The sequence below is a fragment of the Canis aureus genome, chromosome 2, assembly GCF_053574225.1.
Source record: "Canis aureus isolate CA01 chromosome 2, VMU_Caureus_v.1.0, whole genome shotgun sequence".
In the NCBI taxonomy this organism is placed as follows: Eukaryota; Metazoa; Chordata; class Mammalia; order Carnivora; family Canidae; genus Canis; species Canis aureus.
Window position 1 is genome coordinate 57249349 of NC_135612.1, and position 26113 is coordinate 57275461.

Genomic DNA, 26113 nt, shown 5'->3' on the forward strand with positions numbered 1-26113 from the left:
GCCTTTGTCTGCCCAGACTCCAGCCAATCTCTGCTGCCGCAGCCACCTTAGCATTACATATGCACAACTGGCCTCCTCGCCAAGTACCAGCTGCAGACGCGCACTCTTGCTCCTGAGAACCAGAGAGCAGAGCGACTAGCAGCTCCCCTTCGGAAGCCTCGGTTGGAGCAGACCCCTGCTGCTGGCTTCTGGGGACTCAGCCGGCCCCTAGGGGTCCCTGGCAGCAGTCAGCCCCCATGAAACCCTCAAAGGCATCCCAGCGCTACAGAAGCATCCGGAGAAACACCAGCCAGCACTATTTCTACCAGGAGTCCCTGCTGCTCAGGTGAGTTAGTCCTGTCCCCCCGCCTGGGCAGAGGAGGCAGGTGTATTGAGGAAGGGAGCCCGAATCACCTGAGCCTTGCCTGTATCTGACCTGAGGACGAAGTTCTCATCCCGCTCCCCTCTCTTTCAGAATGAACTCAGCAACCCCTTTATCCGGGCTTTTGGGTTGGCCACCTTGACGATGTGCACAGGGGGAGATGGCTCTACATGCTCATTGACTGGGAGAGCCAGATCCAATGTACCCCAACCTGCCTGAATCCACAGGCACACGTTCTGTTTTCTCTCTGTTGACTCCATCGGTGATGTCAAGAGAGAGCAGATAATACATCTGTCATAATAAATAAGGTGTCTGTTGGAAAAGGCTTCAGGCTAGGAAGAAGTGAGGGGGTTCTGTTCCAATCTGTTAAATATTTATAAAGGTATATTAAAGCCTCCATTAATTTGGAGAAATTGGAGACAATTCTCCTATGAGTAAGTAAAAACCATCTCTGAACTAGAGCAAAGCAGAGGAATTATTTTCTCTTACTTTTAAGTGTATCATTGATCAAGTAGCAGAATACTCTTACCTCCTCCTAAAAAGTTGTGTTAGGATTAACATATTAATTGCTACTGGGAATAAATGTTGCTCCATGTGGGAAAATGGTTCTCCTACACAATAACTCTTCCCCTGTAATATTGCCCACGTAAATCTGCTCGGCTACATTCTTGGTTTCTAGAAGTTTCTAGAACTTTCTGCCTGCACTATCTCAGTTTCAAAGAATGGAAGTGGACGCGCAGGGAGGGGTCTCTGGATGACAGCGTTTGGTTTTCCTTTATTTTGCCTCCAGAGCTAGAGAAATAGGGGGAACCCTGTCTCTAAGATGAACTGATTATTTCAGTCAGCCTGAGATAGAAATTCCTTGGCCACCAAAGATGCTGCCATTCAGGAATTGTCCGTAAGCTCCCTCCCGTCTCCTTCTATGACGTCTTCTGATAAAAGCTGTCATCCAGAGAAACCATTGTCTTTCACCGGCCCACTGAAACGACAGACTCCAATGAATGCACTTCAGTGGCTCCCGAGATGGCCAAATTCTCTCTCTGCCTCCCCGGGTCCCTCTCCCTCTACACATACCAACTTCATACAGATGACCCTGGGGCAGCGAGATGCTGAACGTGCCCGGGGCAAGATCTTTGCTGGAAGCAATTCTACTAATCAGATTTCCTCCTTGATGCCCTGATCCATTCAGCAACTTGGATGACAGCTTTAATGCTGATGAGCCAGGGGACAGCAATGATCCTGAACAAATCTTCCAGAATATACAGTTCCAGAAGGATCTCATGGCAAACATTCGCTGCAGACCGTGGACCATGGGGCAAAAGCTGGGAGCACTGAGGTAAGGGCTTTCCACAATCGTTACTGATTATTGCAAATATGCTTTCCATGAAACCACCCTGTCCTGCCCAAGAAAATGAGCACAAAGACCCATGAGAGAGTGGTGGGCAGGCACTCTTGATCTGACTCGGAGAAGTCACAAGCACCCCAAGGTGGCAATTTCTCTGTGAGTGTGAGAGTGTATGTGTGTCTGGGTTGGGGGTGTGCATTGGTGAGGGGTTGGTGGTTTTCTACCTCCCTTTCAAACACTAAATTTTAGCATTGTGTCTAGAGATAACCAAATAACCAAACTCACTGCAGACAAGTCTATAAGCTGGAATGAAAACAGATGGTACTTCCCCCTGCTTGCCGCTATTCCCTCTAGGGCGGGGGGGGGGGGGCAGTAGGGGGGGGTACGACAAGATTCTATGGGAAACCAGATTATGATACTTAGGGTCACTGGAGAATCCATTTGGATAATAGTGCAGCTAAAGAGTTGAAGAGAGGTTGCCCGAATTTGAATACTATCTCCCAATCATTAGTTACAGTGATGTTGGGCAGCTCTCTTAATTTCCACCACTTTCTTTCTCTTTAAAGTAGAGATGATGATTAAAAATAGCAACTTCCCGCCTGGGTGGCTCAATGGTTGAGCATCTGCCTTTGGCTCAGGTCATGATCCCGGGGTCCTGGGATAGAGTCCCACATCGGGCTCCCCACAGAGACTGGGCTTCTCCCTCTGCCTGTGTCTCTGCCTCTCTCTGTGTGTCTCTCATGAATAAACAAATAAAATCTTAAAAAAAAAAAAAGAATAGCACCTGCCTCTTGCAACACTGCTTCCAAAAATGTGCCCCACGAAGTAAGCAGGGTGTTTGCTAAAGATTCAGAATCCCTGGTTGCCCTCAGACCTGCCAAATCAGAAAGTATGGGAGTGGGGCCCAGTATTTTAAACACACATTCAGGTGGATTCTTTTGCATACTGAAGTTTGAGATCCGTGATAGTTCTAGGGTTAAATGGGATGAGCCGTGTGAGCGCCTCACACAGTCTCTGGTACGTGGTTGTCACACCTTGACAGTGAGTCCTGATTGATGATGCTGATGCTGGGGGTCACAGGACAGGGACTTAATTGAACGGTCTTAATGAGCCACTCTGACCTGTCAAGTGGACCTTCCTGGAGAAACAGGCAGCAGCAGCCCTGATCATCAGGTACCCTGTGTAGACAGGATTAGAACCTCGGTCATGCTCCTTTCCAGACACCAAGCACACAGCCCTCCCTCCTCATGTCTACCATTAGGCTTCCACTTCTCTCCTGTCAAATCACGGCTTCATTGGCTTTCCATGAAGGCATACTCCTCAGGTCTGGCCCAAGACGCAGCTGGTCCTCAGGTGGCTCGGCAGATGGCTAAGGACACCTGTCCCTTCCAGGCTCAGCAGTTTCTGGTTAATCCTCCATGTCTGCTATCAGCTCCTACCACGTCTGTTTCTTTGAGTGAGGATAGCAACTTAAGTTTGTTTAAGTTTAACTCAAAGTTTGTTTCTTTGAGTGAGGATAGCAACTTAAGACAGAAGACTGATGCCCAGAGATGTAAAGTGGCTTACCCCAGGACACACAGCCTCTGAGGGCCGGACCTGTGCTTTAAACCCAGGCCCTCTGACCCTGACTTCAAAATTCTATTGAAACAGAGAAGAACTCTGCCAAAGGAATAGTTGGAGTAATCTATGCTTAAAAAAAAAAAAAAAAAAAAAAAAAAAAGTGATGTGCTAGATTTTTAAAAAATCATGCGGAAATGTTGCTGATTGATGATAAATGATTAATAGGAGTAATTAGTAATTACTAACTAGTAATTAGTGATCACTAATTATTAGTAAGAAGCTAAGCCTTTGTAACCTACAGGCAGAGCACAGCAAATACAACTTTTCTGTCAAAAGGGCAAAACCAGGCCATCTGTGCTGACACCTGGCCAGGGGCTCAGCCCAGACACTGACAGGGTCACACCGGTGCTGCCCAGGGCTGGCAGTCAGGCTCTCAGAGGCGGTTTGTCCTCTGAGTACCTCCATTCATCATCCCCTGTTCCCCACGTCTCCTCCCTCGTCACCTTGAGAAGCTACTGGAGCAATGCATCACTAATTGGACCTGCTGGGGCGTCTGGAGAGCAGAGACCACTGAAGCCTAACCGTGTGGGAAGCCAGGAGCCCCAGCTGAGTCTGGAGCAGTAGGCACCTGTCTGGGAGCACAGGGCGCAGGCTCATTGCCCTGGCAGGGAAGCAAGTGGTCAGTGCCCTATGAGGAGGCCTACGTTAGGTCCTCCCTGGTACCTCAGGTCCTAGCTCACCCTCTCTCATACTCTTGCCACAGTAACTCTTCCCAGTTACTGCACCTCTGGGCTCCTTCGCCCTATTAGCTAGGGACTCTTCCAGCACGACTCTGTCTTACGCATCTCTGTATCCCACTACACTTAACCCAAGTGAGTGTGCAGAAAATGTTTGCAGAAAGAAAATTATGAATAATTAAATGAAATAAATGATTTCACTTGTATAAGCCTCTTGTCTTTTAGATGCCATGCAGGGTAAGGCATCAAGCCTCACCCCTGCCTGCATTTGTGGTTCTGACCGGAATGAAGCCAGGCCATCTGCGGGGCCGGGAAGCTGGGGTGATGGCCACAAGGGCACAGAGCTGCAAAACCCAGCAAGCGCTCCGATTAGCTCACGTTTCACTTGTTGGAAAGGGGAGTCAGCTAGTTCCTGCATCTCAGGGAAAGACTCAGAACCCGCTGGTGTTGCTAAAAGGCTGCTGGGGTGTCCGCACAAAACCTCCCTAGCAGCTCCCAGGGCACACTCAAGATTGCAGGATTCTGAAGAACCAAGCCCTTCAGCACTGGTCAGAATCAAGGGGTGGGGGGCTGGCCATGGATAACGAGGGTCTCATCAGTGCAGTGTCAGATGAGGTCAACTTGAAGGTGACATTCACCTCTGAGGGTCCTTGACTGCTGTCTGTCCCCCTGGTGCTAACAGTAATTGTCTAATCCTGCTATTCACAGGACTGTGGATGTAACCATCTACCCCAGTGAGTTCAATGCATTCCAAGGATTAATCATTTAGGTGGAGACATCAGGTCAGCTCACCAAAGTCAGCAGTTCGTTTGGGCTGCATCAGGTTCTCCTCTGTGGCTGTGGAGACACCACGTAAACCAGACACCATCCTTTTCTAGAGGCAGGTTCTCTGAAGCTGTGTCTGACTTTCACTTCCAGAGATGAGGGTCGCTGAGGTCGAGGGGAGGGGTGAGACCCCCTCGCACCCGCTGCCAGGATTCCCCCCCGCCGCCCGCCCTCAGGATTGATTCCCAGACAACAACCAGGGAAGGACTTTAAGAAATTCATTGCAACTCATTTTGTCATTGATTTATCATTCTCTAAGAATTTATCCATTAAAAATTTTTTTTTCAGAAAGTATTTTTTAAAAGAGATTTCTGGTTGCCTGAGGTCAGGAGATGAACGATTTGCATATTTGCATAGCCCCACCATGCCACAGCATCTTGTCCCTCACATTTTGACCACCAGCTCCTGTTGCAGTTCCACATGTTTTGCCAAGGTGATGGGTGTGACAAAATCGTGCTGACGATGGTGTTTTTCTTCTCTTAGGCGAGCAAAGGAGATCGTGCTGAAGTTTGAAGGGAGGCTGACCCGGACCCGTGGCTACCAAGCAGCAGGTGCAGAGGTGAGAGCATGTGGGCACAGGTGCTCCCACCCCTTCTGCTGGTCTTGGGGCCGAGAAATTGCACTCCATGGCATCTGTCATTGTACATCAATTATTACAGCTCTGAGCTGGCAGGGACAACAAAAGTCCCAGAACCTGAATTTTTGTCCTGGATGCTGTCACTTACCAACTCGACATGACTCTGGGGGAGCCCAACTCATCCGAAAAAGGATATCTTCCCTTGAGAAAATGATCTAGCATCTTTCTTGACTTAATCCCACCCATATGTGTAGCTTTTATTCACTGTATGTCTTGTGATAAAGTTACAGATACATTCCAATGCTCCTTTTATAATTCAGTGCTAAGGTTTTTGTTTATTATTTTTCCCATTCAGTTCCTTAAAGCTAAACTTTAGTATATATTGAAATTATCTATTTAGAGAGACATCACAATAATTTTCATAAATGTTTAGAAGACAAAAAGTCAACCCCCATAATAGTATCTTTTTAAAAATCTCACATTCCAGTCACTGAATATATAATTTTCACTGACAGCAATGATAGTATACAAACATTTTTGTCTTGCTTCTTTTTTTCACTTAACCTCACACGTAACAGAAGGATTTTTCCATGTTGCTATGCATTTTTTACACATAGTGTTTCCCCTGACAGATGACTGTAAGCTAACTTAATTAGTTGTTAGTCTCCTGGTGAATATTTAAATTGCCTATAATTTTTCATTATTGTTAATAACCCTGCAAAGTGTATCTTTGCACATATTCCTTTTCCTATCTTTTTAAAATTTAATTTTAAGGCTTTATTTATTTATTTGAGAGAGAGAGAGAGAGAGCGCACACAAGAAGGAGGAGTGGGAAAGGGAGAAGTCAGCTCCCCACTGAGCAGGGAGCCAGACATGGGGCTTGCACCCAGGACCCTGAGATTATGACCTGAGCTGAGGGCAGACGTTTCACTGACTAAGCACCCATGCGCCCCCTCTTCCTATCTTTTAAAATTCCTCTTCCAGGATAAATGCCAGAACTATAATCACCATAGAAAAAATATAATCCTTTTTTTTTGGTTCTTAATAAATATTAATAAATTATTTCTCAAAACCCTTGATAGTTTATCTTGCCATACATGATGCTTACTGTTTTCATAATATTCTTGCCAATATTGGATATTGTAATTTTAGTTTTTATTTATTTATTTTTTTTTTAGGGAAGTTTTTTTTTTTTTAATTTTTATTTATTTATGATAGTCACACAGAGAGAGGCGGAGACATAGGCAGAGAGAGAAGCAGTCTCCATGCACCAGGAGCCCGATATGGGATTCGATCCCGGGTCTCCAGGATCGCGTCCTGGGCCAAAGGCAGGCGCTAAACCGCTGCGCCACCCAGGGATCCCTTTTTTAGTTTTTAAAGTTTGTTGTACTTTAACAGACAAAAGCTGACAGATGCACTCCTTTTAGATTCTCTGAAACAAAAAAAAAGGTATTCTTAACGAAGTTTAAAGCCGGCCTCTATTCACATAAATATTTAATGATATGTTTATATATACCAGGGTATCAACACGTATATATAGTTTAATATATATACATAAACACACATATATAGCTTAATATAATATTACTTAAGCTTTTCTATTTGAATATATGTGTTTCTGAGGCACCTGAGTGGCTCAGTGGTTGAGCATCTGCCTTCAGCTCAGGTCGTGATCCCGGGGTCCTGGGATCGAGTCCCGCAACGGGCTCCCTGCATGGAGCCTGCTTCTCCCCCTGCCTGTGTCTCTGCCTCTCTCTCTCTGTGTCTCTCATGAATAAATAAATAAAATATTTTTAAAATAAATAAATAAATAAGGCTGGCCATAAATTTTACATAATCATAAAATCTCAAAGGGTCCCTAGGGTCTACCTTGGCTGTCCTCTTACTCTCCACAGACTGCCTGAAGACTAATCTATTCCCACAACCGAGATTACCCAGGACTTCTTATGCCTGTCACACTGTGATAGACTTTATGGAATCCATACAGAAAACAAAATTATCTTTTTAATCATAAGCATATGTGCTGCTGGGCTCCTTCCTTATCTTCCCTAAATAGAAAGTCTGAAATGCTATGGGAAAACACTTGCAAATACTAGGAGGCCCTTCCCTTGAGTTCAGACAACCTGTGACATATAAGAGTGAGAAGTACTGCACCTTTTAGTAACGGTAAGATCAATATGGATTAAAAGTGTAATCTGATAATGGACTGAATTATTAAAAACAGGGTATTTAGAATGAGAAAGGGGATCTGAATTTTCAGCCTCACCTAGAGCTTGCCCTGAGGTTTTCAGCCGGCACCAGGCAGGCGCAACATTTGTAGGAGCACAGGCCCTACAGAAAGTGGTTCAAACCAGTCCAGTTTGACCCATGGGCTGTGCTTTGTTTCAGGCCCTCAGGTAATGAAATAGCCCAGACTGGGCTTTTTCTGCCTTCTGGGCACGCAGTAAAATGCCAAAGAAAATTCTTCTCCCACAATGTCTTCTTCACACTTTGGTTCTTCCCCTCCCCATATTCAGAACTGCATTCCTCTGTTTTTTTAATATTAATAATATTTTGATGCCAGAAATTTTTATTTGAACCACTGGGGACCAGCATCTGCTCTAGCTGCTGCATAGAGAAAATAGAAGGTATCTAGCCAGCCGGCGTACTGCCTGCAGCCCCTCTGTGTGTAGTCCCGGGTTTGTAAGCCCAAGATGGTAACTGTTTTCCAAATAGTAAATTTTATGTAACACAGCTACCCATTCTTCGTGACTCCCAGCACCAAGATCCTGGTCCCCATTCACAGGACTGCCACTTGGTCCTGTCCGGGGAATCACTGCTTCAGAACACAAGGCATCCTGGGGAGCCCTCCCCTGTTTCCAGCCAGCATCCTCCATTCACGTGGGTCTCCACTCGATTCCAGCTCCTTATAGACAGTCTTCCTTCAGCACCAGCACATGTCTGTATTTCTGAAGGAAGCGAGGTGTGAGTGTGAGATGAGGACCCAAGACGTCACTCCAGAGGGAATCAGGACACCCAGGTCCCTCTGCTATTGTTTCCCTACTCTGGCTTTGGTTTTTACATTTGATTCTCAAGATTCCTTCTGGTTCTAATATTCTATGACCTTTGTGTCTCTCATGATACTAGCAAAGGAGGTCACCCTTCTGGAGAGCCTTTGTGGCATGGTTGTCGCCTGCCTATGATGGTATATAGACTGATTGGCCTCCTGGCAGGTCCTCTTGCTTCTACAAACATCCCCCAGTAATCTACTGTGTTCCCCACAGGAGCCAGGGCAATCCTTGAAACAGTAAACTACTGATGCCAACCCTTACTAAGATAATGATGGATGATTGATTGATTGATTGATTGATAGATACCGAGACACATAGAAACACAGATAGATACATAGATAGGCTTTTATTATACTTAGAATTAAATCTCTCTCCTTCCCATGACCCACCAATTAGATCTCACCCCACTTTCCCTTCTTCCATACTCTGCTGTAAAATGCCCAGCACGTGCTAACTCACAGATGTAATGAGCTGCCCTGGCCTCCTAGATAGCTCCTCTAATGATTTATTATTTTTTGAAATATCAGTTCCTTTTCATTCAAGTTTCAGCTCATGTATGACCTTCCCAGATCAATCTTTCCTGATCCTCTTGTTTAAAAAAGCTTTCTCATCCAGCCCTAATGGACCACGTCCCCCTGTGGCATTGATGCATCTGTTGCTGCCTTCTCTCTACCTAAACTCAAGCTCTGCGCCAGCTAACATCTTATACGTCTTGTCCATTTGCACCCACAATACTAGAAAGACACATGGGTGCTCAGTACATGCTCAGAATGAATGCATCTGTCATAAACTAGAATACGTGCTGTTAGAACACCTTTATTCCAGGCGAACTTACAGGCCATTCCAAAGAGGAAAGAATGAGCTTATTCTTATTTTTGGTACCAAATAACTCAGGCCCATAATTAAGATCTAATTCTTCCAAGTTTGGTTTTTGGTTTTGCTGTTTTGTTTTTGCTTTGCTCTTAAAATTTCAAATCATTTCAGAGTTTCAGGGCTTTCCATGAAGATTTGGTGCAAATTATCAGAGAAGCGTGGTGTTTATTTCCCCGCTTTACTGAATCTGGGTTATCAACAAATCACATCTTTCAATCCCATTTACCTCGAGGAAGCTCCCTTAGGAAGCTAGTGTAGACTCATGTTAGCAGAATGAGTGCTGGGGTTTCAGTGCCCTTAAAGCTGAGTCAGGGGCCCCTGACTCCTCACATGAGCACCAGAGACAGGGAAGGAGGTTTTTCATCTCTTACCTACAAAAGTCGTTCTGCTTTACAGTGTTCTGTGCATTGAAATTCAACCAAAATTTAAATTGAACGAGTAACCCCGAATACTACTGATGGAATCCTGCTTCTCGTACAGACAAGGAAATGGATGTCAAAGAAAGAAAATCCCTTTCCAAAGAGTGTCTAGTAGGCTCACGACTGAGCTGGTGCTAGAACTCAGGGCTGGGGCCCTCCTCCCAGTGCCTCTTACACTTAAGGACTTCACAGCTGGCCAGAGACTCAGCCGGTTTCCAACACCAAACCCGCTCCCAAGGGTGTTTGAGCACCGTGGCCCTGCACCCTGCACCCTGCAGGCTGTAGGGGATGAAAGAGCACAAGCTTTGGTGTTTTCCATGCTAAAGGACATACGCCACGGGAGAAATCTAATGGCAACACGAAGTAGGATATAATCAACATTACAAGAATATCCATCGCTGGGAGCTTTACAGAGAGAAGGATCTATTCCTCTCTTCGGAGAAGCTGCGTGAACTCATCATGGGCGTGGTTAGGTTCGAGCTGGGTCTGGAATCATGAACAGAAGGCGGACAATTGCAACGTCTGATAAAATTCAAACAGATTTTCATTTACAAGCAGCCGTTCTGGCCTCAGCAGACACATCCCGGAGGACATTATCATGCGTGTCTGCATCAGGACCATGTGCTGTCTCAGAGTTCAGAATGTTGTAATTACATTTGCAAGCCTTCTTTCTGCAATGATATCATTTGCTTCCAACACAAACCAAGATTGTTTGTATGTTAAAATGAACAGCCTGCCAATACTGTGGAGAGCAGAGCCAGCGTCAGGGCACATCGTGCTTTAGTCTCCTTGGAGGAAAAAGAAACAAAAAGAAGATTTTTGAACTCTTGGCAATTGCATTTTAAACACACAAGAAAAATTTCCAGATCTCACCGCTGGCAGCTTTGGCCAGGAGAGAGAGTGGGAGACAAGCACAAGGAGGACACCGGACAGGACGGGAGGCACACAACAGGCAGGGCTTGGGTTCAGGGTGTCCTATTGGCCCCTGGTCCTCAGTCCAGGGAGCTGTGGTCACCTGGGCCCCACTCCCAGGCTGGGGTCAACTGGGTGCATTTGGACATAATTCCTCAAGTGATTAAGTGTTTTTGGTTCCCCAAAGCAGGAATGGGGAGAGTAAGGTAGGTGTGACCCCAAGGGCATGGGCTCCTCAGGACAGACACCACAGCTCAGAGCCTGAGGCAGGTGCCCTCCCCCAAGCAGGGGTACAGAGAAGACAAGGGGGGCTGCTTTGGTCCTGGTTGTGCCTAAAGTCTTGAAAAATCATAGCTATAGGTATTAGACACTGTGTCTGGGGGCCTGTGCTCCCCTCAGGACCGTAGCATCACAAAGTCATTGCCATCTTGACAACTGTAAAGTTCTCAAACTCTGCTCCTTCCTTTTCAGCTCTGGCGGAAGTTTGCTCGTCTGGCCTGTAACTTCATGGTCATCTTCATTCCCTGGGAGATGAGGATCAAGAAAATCGAGAGTAAGTATGGGCACTCGGAGGAGTGGGGCAGGGACAAGGTACAAGTGGCCAGCCCACCTCCAGGCCTGAGGAGGGAGGAGCTGTGGGTCCCCTGGTAGTCACACTGTGTGCATGGTGCAGGCTGGGGCTGGACTTGGGATGATGCGGATAGAAGACATCTGTGGTCCCCCTGTCGCTGCGGCTTTGCCACTCTGGCACTTCATTCGGGAGTCAGACCCAGCACTGACCCCAAAGGATCAGGTTTAAAAACCGCAGAAGAGTAAGAGAGTCATGGGAGCAGTTGCCAAACAAAACTTCGGAAACTTGCATTTTCTTAGAGCTGATTATAACCATTCAGAAAGCATATTCTAAAAAATAAATAAGTCACGTTCACAACAGGTTCACAAACGTGCAGACTCATTGTACACACATAACACGCAGCACACAACCCCAAGAATAAACTTAACAGTGAATCTGTAGTGAAGAAAACTATAAAATCAGGCCACAGGAAGTTTAAAAGGTCTTCTGAAGAGACATAGGATGATTTAATATTTGAAGATGTGCATTTTCTTAAATCAGCTTACAAGTTTAATGTAATTTTAGTAGAAATCTCAATGTAATGTGGTTTGTTGTTTCTTTTTTTGTACTCGACAAAATGATCATAAAACTTGTATGAAAGAAACACAACCAAAAGATTCATCAAAAACAATTTTTCTTTAAGAAAAATGCAATTGAGCTTGCATAACCAAAACATTAAAATACATTTATAAACACTACAGCAGTTGAAACTGTAGCATAGCACCATAGATGATACTAGAACTGTTGATTCAACTGTTTTAAAGAGGATGCTTAGATCCTTCGCTTTAAGGTTCCATGAGCCATTAAATAGGAGATAGGAAGCCATGAAAGAATTAAAGGAAATACAGAGCATGTGATCTCAGTGAATGCAAACCTGTCTGTGAAAGTAAAGAAGGAAATCATCAAGGAAAACAGCGCTGTATTTAATTACCTATAAAAGAAATTATACTTACATAAAACAAAACTAAAAGCAGACAAATGGAGAAAAAACAATTTTCAGCATTTAAATGGAATTTAGAGTTTTCCTACACAGTGGGTGGGAATGTAAATTGGAAAGGCGTTTCTAAGGGAAAGTTAAAATTTGTAACCAAAGCCTTCATAATGTTTGTGCTCTTTGATAAAACTCTTCCATTCCCTAACAACCAGAGAAACAAGAGCCACAACAAAATTGATGCACGATTACCAAGTTGGTACCCCACCCGGATTGCTTGGCTGGTCCAGCTTTTTTCTCGGCTGCCCTGGGTGTTGATGCTGTGACTCACAGCTCCCCGTTCCCTGGAGCATCGCCCTAAGCCTGTGCTGTTCCAGCCACTGGGCACAGGTCACCTGCCCCACGCCCCAAGGGAGGGCCCAGAGGGAAGCAGTCCCTGAGGAAGGAGGAGTCAAGTCCTGCTCCTTGTGCAAAGTGGGTCAACTGTGTTGTGCAATTTGTCTTCCAGGGTCCCCCTGGGATGGGATGGAGTAAAGCTGGGCTCCAGGGAAACCACCTCCTTGCTTAGTTCTTCCCTTGCCCCCCTTCAGCTTGATGCCCACACACCCTTTCTGCAGAGAGTGCTTCCTCAGTATGTCATAATAGCTGGACCCCTTCCTCAGGCTCTGCTTCCAGAAAACCTGCCCTTGGAGGGAAATTATTTATTGCAGGCTTACTTACCTTAAGGAATCACCTACCTGGTGAAAAGTCAGAAATTTAAGTGTTAAATGGTGGAGATAGATTAAACAGATGATGGAAAATTCAGTTGATGAAACAATAATATTTCTTTTATAGGAGAATAGTTTTTACATGAAAAAATGCTTATAATATATGAATAATTCAAGATTCATGTTGTAGAGAAATGCCAATTTTGTACAAAAAAACTATACACATAGAATAATAATGGGGGACACACTGAAAGTTTACTAGAAACTAACTCATTCTAGTAGTTTAATTTAATGATCTCAAAATAGGTAATGTTTTTGTTTTCTTGGTGATGGCTTTGTGTTTTCCTATTTACTATGCCAAACACAAACTAAATTTGAAATAAAAACTCAAGAGATTTTTTTTTTTTAAGTATGGCACAAATCACTCACTTCCTCATCTAATTTCTATGCTCCCTTAGTTTCTTAGTAGAAGCTCAGTTTTGAATATACTTTTTGCTTTAGGATAATATAGATATATAGAAAAGTTTAGATATATAGAAAAGTTGTAAAGTTCTTGTAATTCACTTAGTTTCCCCTAATGTTAACACCTAGCAAATTGCTATATACCCTGAAATTAATACAAATCCTTGGAATTCTCAAAACTATACAAAATAAAAATATACATCTATGAAATTCTTAGAAGATGCTAGTTCTTCTGAACATATGTGAAATGTTGCAAATTTGACAAGTATTTTAGATGAATATGTCATAAGGGAAATTATTAAGTTAGGGTTTTTTTTTCTGTGCTTATAACTGGAAATACTAATGAACATCTTGACCCACACAAATGACTATTTTGGGGGGACACCCCAACTGATATAATCATGGCCTTCTTCGTCTTTGTCCTGATACACAAAACATTGCAGTGTTGCTGTACAGAGAACTTTGCACAGTAAGGGGTTTATAGTGTTCATCCTATTTATACTGTGTTTTACCATTCTTATTTTCTGGCCTTTTTTTTTTTTAGGTCACTTTGGATCTGGGGTTGCTTCCTACTTCATATTCTTGAGATGGTTATTTGGAATTAATATTGTGCTCACGATTATGACAGGTGCTTTTATTGTCATTCCAGAGGTAAGAACTAGTTTAGGGAAAATCAGAAGTGCCATGCCTTAGAAACAAGAGATGTGAGAGTCTCATAAGCAACTGCCTGCATTATCCTCATGGGAAGGATAATCAAGAGGATGAAGTGAACCTTTTCTTTGCAGGGCCGGGTAGTAAATAGTTGAGGCTTTGGGACCCACAATCCCTGTCACAGCCCTCTCACCCCCCATGCAGTGTGAAAGCAGCCACAGACGGTACACAAACTAATGATGGTGGCTATGTTCCAATCAAATTTTATTTACGAATACTAAAGTTTGACTTTTATATCATTCTTAAGTGTTGCAATATATTATTCTTCTTTTGATTTTTTCCCCAGCCATTTAAAAGTGCAGAAACGATTCTTAAAAACAAAACAAACAAACAAAAAAAAAAACAAAAAACAATTCTTAGCTCTTGAGTCATACAAAAAGAGGTAACAGGCTGGATTTGGCCCATGAGCCAGTTCACCAGTGCTGTGATAAAATAAAACCCGCTTCTCAACTAAACTTCATCCTCACAAAGTAAATGGGACTGTTTCCCATGCAGAAACCCAGTGACCTCAAAAATCCACTTGTAGAAGCCCAGCAAGAGAGCACCCAGGCAGGCTGATCGAAAAAAGAACATCAGCCCACCCCGGATTACTTTTCCATCAGTGAGAATCAAGCAGAAACGCAGCCCCTAGAGATCTTGTAACTGCAGCACCGTCACAGGCCATAGGGAGGGATCTGGGGATCGGCCACCCACCCCTCTTCTTCTGGTCCCTCCCCACCCCCCAGAGGATCATGGGACATCCTGTTTTCTCTACCAGCTCATTGCAGGCCAGCCCTTTGGAAGCACAGCCAGCAAGACCATCCCCAAGGAGCACGTGGCTTCGGCTCAAGACCTGGACACAGTCTGGTCCCTGGGGGTGAGGCTGAGTCTTGGCCGCACTCCTATCTTGAAGGAGGGCTGACTGGGTGGCAGTTCTGGAACCTAGGTTGGAAATGACACTGAGTTCTCTCTTCACAGGGTTACCTGCAGTACTCAGTGCTCTTCTACGGCTATTATGGCAGGGAGCGAAGGATTGGGAGAGCTGGCTACCGGCTGCCCTTGGCCTATTTCCTGGTGGGGATGGCCGTGTTTGCTTACAGCTTCATCATCCTCTTGAAAAAGTATGGCTGCTCAATTTCTCTGCATGCCAAGAATGATGTGGATGATCTCAATCTGCTCCATAACTTGTAGAGTTCAGGCATAACTGTGCCCAATTTGCAGATGAGGAGACCAAGGCTAGAAGAGATAGCCGCATTTTAACCAACACTTACTCAACATTTACTGCTTTGTGCCAGGCTCTGTGTTGGGTCTGGAGAAACAAGAATCACATAGGTTTAGCAGCTAAGGGAATTTCAGACAATTTAGTCATTGCTCTCACAGAGATAGGGACAACATGGTCTATGTGGCCAGAGGTTGCAGAAAGCAAAACATCCTCCTCTGGCTGCATTTTGCCAGTGACCTCGCTACCAGTCCTGCAGGGGCCAGGCTCATCTACATCATGATGCAGTTTGCACCTCCAGTTCATCACCGAGCAGAGGCACAGGGGAAGGAAAACAAAGTGCTGGGGGTCAGGAGTCCTTCACCATCCCCACCATGAGACCTGTGGCCCCTCCTGGCCCTTCTCTGGGCCCCATCTGTAAAATGTGCAGGTGGGCTTGGTGGACGGCCAGGCTCCCTGGCAGCTTTCATGTTCTGTGCTTCTACATGGGAGCTAGCTAATTGGGGGGATGGATGTGTGGGCCCTGAGGCCACGGAGAACCTAGCCCCTCTCTGCTTGGTTCACCTGCTACTTCTGTGTGCCTTGTGTGCCCCGGTGTATCCTGTCACCTGCCCTGTGGGGCATCTTAGCCCAGGGCAGATACAAGTGCTGAGGGGGGTGAAAAAAGACCATGAGCATCATCATCACCACCAAACAACAAAAGCCTGAGAAGGTGCACTGTGACCTGGGGGCCTTCGGTTCACAAGAAACTTCCCCACTTAACTTCTGTGTGCTTCCAGACCCCGCCTGGAAGACAAGCCCTTTTCGAGATGTCACAGCTTATGGGAGAGATGGAGGAAAACTGAGGACAAAGAACTATGGAGGGAGAGAGTAGCTGGAGAAACAGTCTGAAGGATGCGGGACTCTCCGCTGGGGAGGGATGGTGACTGTTTGATGATATTCAGAAACATCTAAGGTTTATTGAGGGCTGAAGGGACCCGAAAGGCTACCCCCTCAAAGGCAGGGCCTCCAGGAAGGCTGGTTCAGCTCTAAGGAGAGTCGGATGGCACAGTCACACTGCACAGAGATGGGAGGGGCTGGCCCCCCAGGTGCACACACCTGCGGTGACCTCCTGGCCACCGCGGGGCAAGGCCACTTGTCAGATGGGCTTACCCCACACCCAGACAGTGCCGTTGCCACAAGAGCAGGGCCGAGGCCAGCAGGTGCCGTGCTGGCCTGACCTGTATGGGGCCCTTCGTGGACCAGCAGTGGCCCTGGGGTGGACGGGACCCAGCCGGCCCCTGCCTCTCACGCGCAGCCCTCACCCCTCTCCTGCAGGATGGCTAAGAACTCCCGGACCAGCCTGGCCAGTGCCTCCAATGAGAACTACACCTTCTGCTGGCGGGTCTTCTGTGCCTGGGATTACCTCATTGGCAACCCGGAGGCTGCGGAGAGCAAAACGGCTGCCATCGTGAACAGCATCAGGGTGAGTGGGGGACACAGGGGCCCGGGGTGGGGGGTCACACCTTCACCGGGGAGCCACCAGGCCTCCTCCCAGTGCTCCAGGGAAGGGGCTGTCCATAGGACAGCAGGGCATGCACCGCACCCCACGATCCCATGGAGCACACACAGGAAGGGACGATGAAAATGTCTTTATCTTAATTTTTCCATTTCGTCCCCCTAAAATGTCAATTGGTGTGTTTTTGATCATTTGTATGGTGGATCACGACCTTTGTGCAGGGCACTTGCGAGCCAATACACACATATGTGTTAGGGATGTAAGCTTTAGTGGTAACAAGATGATGTCATCAAACTCACTTGGGGACTTGGGTCTATTGACTGGTGCAAACAGCTAAATGCTGCCCCTTTGAGAAAATTAGATAATTTAACTTATGTAAATGATGTCATCATCTACCTCCTCTGCCCAAACCCCGATTTCTTTTTCATCTACTTATTATTGTACAAAGCATCGATGTCAATAAAATCTCACAGAGTAGCTAAAAAATACTGAATAAATAATTTCTTAGCATGAAATATTTCTAAAGATTTATGATTAATGGTGAGGCTGAGCTTTTAATTTGGATGTGTCTTTTCTTAAAAGGAGGCCATCCTGGAAGAACAGGAAAAGAAGAAAAGCAAAAACCTGTACGTATGGACCCTCCCCACTCTTCATTTATTGATAAGCTATTTTAATTTGGCACAAAACTTTCCAGACTGTCTATATCTTATTTCCACACATTGTCAGGCAAATCTTTCTCCTTAAAAATCTATCCTTCTAAGTAATATGATACATGGCAAGCCTGTAATGGTTTGATAGCCATATTTAGGAGTGGTTCCTCCCTCCTAAGTAAGATCGGGCGACAGGGTAAGACTTCTGAAGTTGACCAACTTCTTTCACTTAGACAATAAAAGGTATTTTTAGCGTTGATTTCTAGTTTGCTAAATTAAGCAAAGATTATTTTGTTTAGCAAGAGATCCCCAAGGTCATAAGATGGGAGTAGTATCCAGTTCTTGTTGACAAGCCTTCCAAGGGGATGTCTCAGGTCTGAACTTCCCCAGGGTTTGAGGGCTGCCTTGGGGAGGTAAGGCCCTTCAGTGAGAGAACCAATGGCATGAAATCACTGTTCCCTGGAAGGGACAATGACCTGTCCTCATGGGACAGCCATGTCCACTCCCTGCTATCCTCACTGGTTCTTTCGCCTTTTGACTAGTTCCCACAATGCAGAAAGCCTGATGGGGGGATGCAGGGGATGTGGGGAGGGGAGGAAGCAGGACACGGTGGCAGGAAAGACTGTCCATGGGAGACAAGCAAGGGGACTCCAGCCCTCCCTTTGTCATTAGCTTAGCTTCCACAACCCGGGAAGGTCCCTGGACTTTCCAGGCCTCCACTTCTTCCCCATGAAATGAGGATGGAGCTCCATCGGTGCTTCTCCGAGGGCAGAGAGAACCCACCCAGTCAAGTCACCCCAGGGCACAAAACATGCAGCCCGCTTCAGCACCCACCCTGACTCACTGAATTAGAACCTCTGGAGGGGGGGGCCAAGAATCCACATTGTTAGCAGGCCTTGGAAAGCAAAATGTGCAGGTGACTCCAGTGTTACCTCAAATTTAAAAACTGCAGCATTCCAGCTCAGAGATGGGTACTTCCATCCTGCATTATTATAAGCAAATATGTCAACAGCATGAATAACTTGCCTCTCACCTCTCTTCCTGAATCAGACAAATCCTGAATCCTCCTCATTCTGCTAAAACTTGAGGTAAATGGATGTGTACCAGGCATTCAGGGATATCCAGGTTATTATCACAGGACAGGGAAGGAAGAGAGTAGAGAAATGGGAAAATGAGCATTTGATTGGAGACTTCACCCCACACCCATCGTGTGCATTTTCTGGTGCAAACAGCACGAGGATCAACAGGTGCTGGTGGGGACAGCGGGACCATAATGCATGACTTGCCTGGCCCTACCAATGATGTCAGCATGGTCTGGGGACAAGAGAGAGTGGATGCCAAAAAGCATTTATGGGCCTCACTCTCACTCAGATTTTCCATCTCCAGGGTTCAGATTCTTTATCTGAAGTTCTCCACAGAAAGATGAGGTGATGTCTATCATTTCATTTGGGAGTGAGATTCCTCCTTGAACAGATGAAAGGTCAAGACTCATGTAGAAAAAGGGGTCATGACCAGCCCCAGGTCACCCAGGAGGCAGAACTGTGCTTTACAGACAGGATGGTACACTCTGCGTACACTTCAGAACCTCCTGGCCACACCTCTTGTTCTAGTGCCCACTGCCAGGCAAGGCCATGCAGGGCTGTGCAAGTGCCACGGCCAGTGTCCAGGTGTAACAGCCCATGTGCAGGTGTCACAGCCAGGTGCATAGGCCCCTGGTACCCCTCATCGGTACCTGCTGCTTGTCACCCCAGGGCACCCACCAGACCCCTGTCAAGGCACAGGCATGGGAATCCAAGAGGCTGGGGGCAATGCTGGGGGTTCATGCTTGGGGAGCCACCCTTGACCAGTAGGGACAGGAGTGATGACAAAAGCTTCCTATTTCTCTCCGGGCGGGCCATTCTGAGGTGCAGCTCATCTGCCCCTCTGCAGGCCCTGCAGCAGCCCCAAGCTGTGGCCAAGTCCACCACAATCCCTTGTCCTGGCTGCCTCTCCTCCTGTCTTCCCCCCAGACCTTATGGCATCACGTCCCAAGTAAACTCTGTGCAAATGGGTCTGTGCCTGAGGCTCTGCTTGCAAGGAATTCCAGGCTAAGACCAAAGGCAGAAGCAGATGCCATAAAGTAAGCCAGTTGGAGTCAGTGAGTTTTCCCCAGCATTAGGAAGGTAGGAGCAAACCCTTGTTCCACCTCCTGGCATTCGGTTGTTCTTTATTTGTTTGTTCATCTAGGTCTAGGTATTCTAGGAGCTGAGAATACAACAGAAGAGCAAATCAAGACAGCTTATGTTCTAGGAGAGACAGCTAATCACCTACCTCTTAAATCTCTGTACAGCGTCACATTCATGATGCTTGTTTCCAGTCCCACTGATGGGAGTTGGGTGGATTTATAAGTCACTGTGAATCCCTTAGGAAATGAGGAATTTGGACTCAGGGCGGGGTGGGTAGGGAAGAGCGCTGACTCTTCAGGACAGAGGAACAGTTGACAGGAGAGGGGTCCTGTGGCTGTCTGGTGTCTGTACATCTGGGCACCCTGAGCACAGCCCGGAGGATGCGTCCTCATACCACCTCTCCCCACAGGGCGGTGACCATCTGCCTGAGGGTAGTTGCCAACATCCTGGTACTTCTCTCGCTCGCTGGGAGCATCTATCTCATCTACTTCGTGGTAGACCGGTCCCAGAAGCTGGAGCAGTCGAAGAAGGAGCTGACGCTCTGGGAAAAGAATGAGGTACCTGCCGTGTGATCTGCACGTGCCCTCCCAGAGGGAAGCAAGAGCAGTCTTCCCATGTTGTGTCCTACCTAGGTAGGCTAGCTAAAAATGTCTCCCTGGAAGAACTTAGTCTTCTTCTTCATTTTTTTTTAAGATTTTGTTTATTTATTTGAGAGAGAGAGAGAGCATACAAGCAGGGGGAAGGGCAAAAGGAGAAGCAGACTCTCCGTTGACCAGGGAGCCTGATGTGAGACTCAGTCCCAGGACCTTGAGATCATGACCTGAGCCAAAGGCAGGTGCTCAACCAACTGAGCCCCTCAGGCATCCCTAACTTAGTCCTCTTGTCCTAGAGAACCAACTGCAAGGGCTTTGAGCCAGAGTGGTGATGCCCTGAGACCTGATAGAATGGTTTCATTGGTCCCGATCAGGAAAGGTTCTGATTCAACATGTTCTTCAAGCATTCACCCTACTGTTTCCCTTTGGGTCTTGCCGACTGTGTTCAGCTGTTCGTGGTGTTTCTTCACACTCACGTTTCCAGGAGTGGACGTCCCCCGCACACGGGCTTTAGTGACTGAATCATATTCTGCGGCACATGTCACGGTTGACCATATGCCAATTCTTACACGCTGAGGTCATTTCTGTATTTCTAAATTACAAACAATGCTTCCCAAACCATGTTTGTTCACTAAAAGATCTTTTCCCTTCATTTATGTGAATATCCTCACAGCAGGAAATGGCTAAGGGAAAGTTATAAGCAGTCTTATAATTCTTTTTTTTTAAGATTTATTTATTTTTTTATTTGACAGAGAGAGAGAGAGAGAGAGTACAAGCAGGGGGAGCAGCAGAGGGAGAGGGAGAAACAGACTCCCCACTGAGTAGGGAGCCCAATGCAGGACTCGATCCCAGGACCCTGAGATCATGACCCAAGCCTAGGACAGATGCTCACTGACTGAGCCAGCCAGGTGCCCCCCAGCCCATTCCCTTATAATTCTTAATATTTGCTATAAAACTGCTGCTGCCCTGGAAGTCACGTGCACTTTTCCTGCAACGATTTGAAAGGCAGACAAAGCATGGGGGTCATCTCTCTGACCACTGCTATGGAAATGAGCCTCATTTATGGGATTCATAAAGCAAAATGTGTAGGTGATATGATGCATATAGTTTATCCTCAACATACAGTAATTTTTCAGAACCTGAGACAATGTTCGGTCACTTTTTCTCCTTCTATTTCATGCCAATTAAACAGGTTGTGTAAATATGTGCTTGTGTGTTGGCAGATCGATTAAGGTTTTAAGGGCATATTCAGAAATTATGTCTCTCTTTAGCTCCCACCTCCCTATTACCAGCTAAATGTCCTCTTTTGGTTGCCAGAAGTACAGACAGGAGGCAGGCCCGGCACAATCCTCTAGACAATTTCTCTTCCATGCACAGAAGGAATATTCGATTACCAGTCAGCCCGTCCCCTTTCCTATTTGTAATGGTTGGGGTCACCTCCTTCTGCCACGCAAGGTAAGTAGAACAGCAGGGCAGTTGAGAAACGTGGCAGAAATGCTCATGAATCCCCAGCGACAAGTGTGAGCATCTCAGATTAAGTTCCTAAAAGGAGTAAACCCACGACAAAGTGGCAATGACCTCTCAGAAACAGCTAACCGGCAGGGACTTGGGGGCAGGTTCTCCAGGTAGGAAGCACACAGACCTCCGAGTGCCCGCTGGCCAAGCGGAAGGCCAGGAGGCCAGTGTGAGGTAGGTGAGGCCGGGCCGGGGAACCTGGGGACTCATGGCTGGTCCGCACTCTCCTGGCAGGTGAGCGTGGTGGTCTCCCTCGTCACCATGCTAGCACCATCGGCCTTTGACCTTATCGCCGCCCTGGAGATGTACCACCCACGAACCACACTGCGCTTCCAGCTGGCAAGGTATGACAGCCCTGTGGGCACTGCCACGTGGTGGGACGCCTGTGTGCCCACCACGCTGGGGACTCCCATCCCTCAAGAGCCAGGATTGCTTCACTGGCGCCTGAACCTCACGCCGAGCTTCCCCTATGGATGCATCTCAAGGAAAGCAGGATGCTCAAGGAGCGCACGCTCAAGGAGAACAAGAGGGGAAGGAGAGAAAGAGGGGCAGGAGGAGGAGAGGGAGGCTGGGAAGAGGAGTCAACAAGGCGGTGCCAGGATGGGGGGTGGACAGGACAGCGGGTGGTGCTGGCCGGCCTGAGCAGTGGTAGGGGGTCCTGGGGAATCCCACGAGGGCAGGGCAGCCACATCCATTTCCACTGCTGGCTTTGTCCTGTCTCCCCGAAAGTGGCCAGGGGTCATTCAGTGAGTAATGGACTGAGGGGTGGCCCTGTACCTTGCAGCTTTATTTACAAAAATAGGCAAGCCTAGCATTTGGCCGGAAGACTGTCATTTGCCACTCCCTGAAATCCAGCTGTCATTTCAAAGATAGGAAGACATGCCAAAGAAGAGTCAGGGGTCTGCGGAAACATGCCAGCCCTGGGTGGCTCGGAGCTGAGACCCTACACTACTCAACACTGCTCTTGATCTGAGAGAGACGTGTCTTCCTCAGCTCCTTCCTCACCAGCAGACCTGGGAGGATCAATTCTATTATTGCATTTGTTCTAACAGCAATCCTATTATACAGATTGGTCTCGTTACTCACATTTAAAACTAGAGAAATAGAGGCATCCAGAGACATGCCCCAGACAAATTAGGGCTAATTTTGGTAGTAAGAACAAGACACATTATTTTGGTTCCATTAAGTTCCGTGTAATTCATCAGCCAACCGTGTCACCTTCTGCTTAAGGCACAGTGAGGACCAGAGCAATGGGAGAGCAGGACAGCGGAGTGAGCCCTCCTGCTCTTGTGAGGGGCAGCGCTTCTGAGAGCACCCTGAGGATCTGGCCCTGTGCTGGGTTCCCCCTGAACGCAGAGATGGACAAGCCCCAGCTCAGTGTGCTGGGAGTCATGGGGAGAGCCAGGGCTGGCCCCAATGCCCTCAGCTTACTCTCACGCGGGTGTCAGTGCTGTCCCTGTGGAATGAGGGGAACTGCCGGCGCCGGGGGGCCACGCAAAGTTTCAACTTGGAGTCTTGTCCTCAGGATAAAGCTGCTTTCTTCTTTTCATCTACCCGTATTGGTCTCCTGACCCCCTTTGTGCGAATCAGTGTCCGTGGGAGGCAGTGGTGAACCTGACGCTTTCTTTTCTCATCTCAGAGTCCCAGATCCGTTTCTGATAAGACTCAAGGCTACGTCCTGGGTAATTCTAGGATGCTTCCAAAGCCTGGAAGCTCTGGGGAGGCTGGCAGCAAGCCTTGGATTGCTGGCCAGCTGATCCCACCTGCTCGCAGTGGCCCGCAGTCCCCCAAAACAGCTCACCACTCAGCCTGGATTTCAGAAGCAGCCCCTGAGATCCTGAAGTTGTTTTCTGCCCCTCGCAAACTGTGTGCACCTGAGCACCTCGCCTGGCCCTCCCCATGGTTCCAGCTACTTGTCCCTTTAACAGGGGTTATAATACATGCGCCTCACAGAGTCGTGAGATTCAAATGAGATCCTGCCTGGGAAATCACTATATTCACCAGAAATCAGAACATGAGGACACCTAATCCACACTGCACTCAGAGCCCTGCTTCCTCAGCTCACACTCTTTCTGCTACACAAGTGGTTTTAAATTGCTGACGCAAGGATGGGCCGCAGTGGAATCACCCGTGAAGGCTAGAAAGGGGTCCCCGGGTCCGATCCAGACCGATAACAGCAGAATGGGTTCTGGAATTCTGTATTTCTTAAATGCCCCTCCCTGCCATGATTCTGCAGGAAACCACATGTGGCAGCCACTGACTTGACATGACCATGATGGTCACTCCTAACTGGTGGCACGTCCAGAACCATGGGCTTTCATGTGGTATCTTGTCTCTCAAGGTGGGCTTGTGCTTTCAGGGTCCTTGTGCTCTACCTGGGGAACCTCTACAGCCTGATCATTGCTCTCTTGGACAAAGTTAACAGCATGAACACTGAGGTGAGTGCCCGTCCCTGGCAGAGGCCCACTCCCCACCCCCACTGCCACACATGCACACACACGTGCACACATACACACAAGGGCCATCCTTGTGGACATCATCACTGCTTATACTAGCATTTCCTACATCACATTCAAAACTCAACTCAGCTGTGGTCGTCTCAAGGTAAGGAGGAAAGAATTAGCCCCATTTCCAAGATAAAGAAACCAAGGGTAGGGTGTATGGCTAGTGAGTGACCCTGCTGGGAGAAGAACTTGGGTCTTTTGAGTCCCACTCTTTGGGATAGGGCCACACTATTTCTGTCAGTTCCAACAAGATAAGCTACCTGGGTGCCAGAGTGCCTCAGTCAGTTAAGCATCTGCCTTTGGCTCAGGTCACGATTTCAGAATCCTGGGATCAAGCCAAGCATTGGACTCCCTGCTCAGTGGAGAGTCTGCTTCTCCCTCCTCCTCTCCCACTGTGATCTCTCTCGCTCAAATATATAAATAAAACCTTTAAAAAAATAAAAACAAAAACAAGCTATCCACAATGGTTTCAAGTGATCCCAGGATGAGAGACAGGCTGTGGGAATCATTTAGCAAATTTGGGAGAAAATGAGCACTCATGGGGAACAGCTCAGAGTGGGTCCTCCATCCCAACCCCGCAGAGGTTTCCACTTTCATCCCAGGGTGGCTTTGGAGCCCATCGTAAACCTGTCCACCTGTGAGTTCATCCCATGTAGTAGAGGAGGGGGAGGTAGGGAGAACCAAGAGGATTCTCAGGGTGTCGGCCCACACCACACCAGGCCAGACTGTGACATTCCCAAGGCTCACAGGGCAGAAGAGGCCAAAGAGAGAGCAGTTCTGCATCTGAGCCTTGGTGTCGCATAGACTAGGTCCCTACCCACCACTTGCTAGCAGACCCAGCGTGTTCCCCTTCATGGAGCTGAGCATCAAGCTCCTCATCTGTAACAAGGGATAATGAGTCTGACTGATGCGCTTGTAAGGGCAAGAAGATACACCATGTGTCAACCTAGGACAGGATCCAACGCTCACTAAGGTCCAATAAATACTGGCCATTAAGACCCTGTGTTCATTGTTCAGTCCAGCTGTGAAGTGGCTGGTCATCCAGCAAGGTGCAGGTAGGGACAGAAGAGAGACAGCTGAAGACAGAGAGATGGAGAAAGAGAGAAAGAGATTATTCCCAAGCAAGGCAGAGACATCTTTGATGTTTATGATGCTTCTTTACAAATATGTGGACAATCTTTTTTTCTTCCTTCCCTCCCTTCACAGGAAACTGCCACCAAAAATAACACAAGCCACTGGATAGAGTCTACCATCTTCTTTGCCACCAGGACGGTCACTGAAGAAGATAAATGGTCCACACCTGGGCCTGAGATAGGGCTCGGGAGAAACAGCACGTGGGGCCCAGATGAGACCAGTGTTCCAGCTTACACCTTGCCTCTCTTGGAGGCCAACAAGACCACCATCTACACCCAGAATCCACAAGACCAGTGCTGGGAGACCTACGTAGGGCAGGTGGCTCCCTTTCTGCCTTATAAAGGCCTTCCTCCACACTCATCACCTCATAACTTAATTCTGGAGTGTCATCCTCTCTACCTTGTTGGAAAGAAGAATAAGATTCAGTGAGGGTTTATGATTTTCTCAAAATAATAGGAACAGTCAGCATAAGGACTCATGCTGTGAACTATGTGCTGGCCCTGGGTTTGTTTTTTTTTCCTTTAAAGATTTATTTATTTTAGAGTGGGAGGAGAGAGTGCAAGTGCTGATAGGGGCAGAGGGAGAAGGAGAATCTCAAGTAGACTCTGTGCTGAGCGCAGAGCCCAAAATCGGGCTCAATTCCATGACCCTAAGATCATGACCTGAGCGGAAACCAAGAGTCAGACACTCACCTGGCTAAGCCACCCAGGTACCCCTACCAGCCCTGTTTTAAGGGCTTGGTCCTCATGAGAATCCTAGTATCCTCCTCATAGGCA

At 47.2% G+C, this 26113-nt stretch overlaps 1 protein-coding gene across 1 annotated transcript in view; it reads left to right on the top strand.

Annotated features, from left to right (window-relative positions):
- Nucleotides 1-236: 236 nt before the first annotated feature.
- TMC3 (transmembrane channel like 3) overlaps nt 237-26113 on the top strand; it is a 40178-nt gene continuing 14301 nt past the window's right edge. The window contains exons 1-12 of the mRNA XM_077858472.1: nt 237-325; nt 5312-5387; nt 11131-11212; nt 13914-14020; nt 14838-14936; nt 15038-15180; nt 16596-16743; nt 17359-17402; nt 20001-20148; nt 21934-22043; nt 24059-24137; nt 25410-25655. Of these exons, the coding sequence (XP_077714598.1) occupies nt 237-325; nt 5312-5387; nt 11131-11212; nt 13914-14020; nt 14838-14936; nt 15038-15180; nt 16596-16743; nt 17359-17402; nt 20001-20148; nt 21934-22043; nt 24059-24137; nt 25410-25655 (1371 nt within the window). The remainder of the gene's footprint in view (nt 326-5311; nt 5388-11130; nt 11213-13913; nt 14021-14837; nt 14937-15037; nt 15181-16595; nt 16744-17358; nt 17403-20000; nt 20149-21933; nt 22044-24058; nt 24138-25409; nt 25656-26113) is intronic.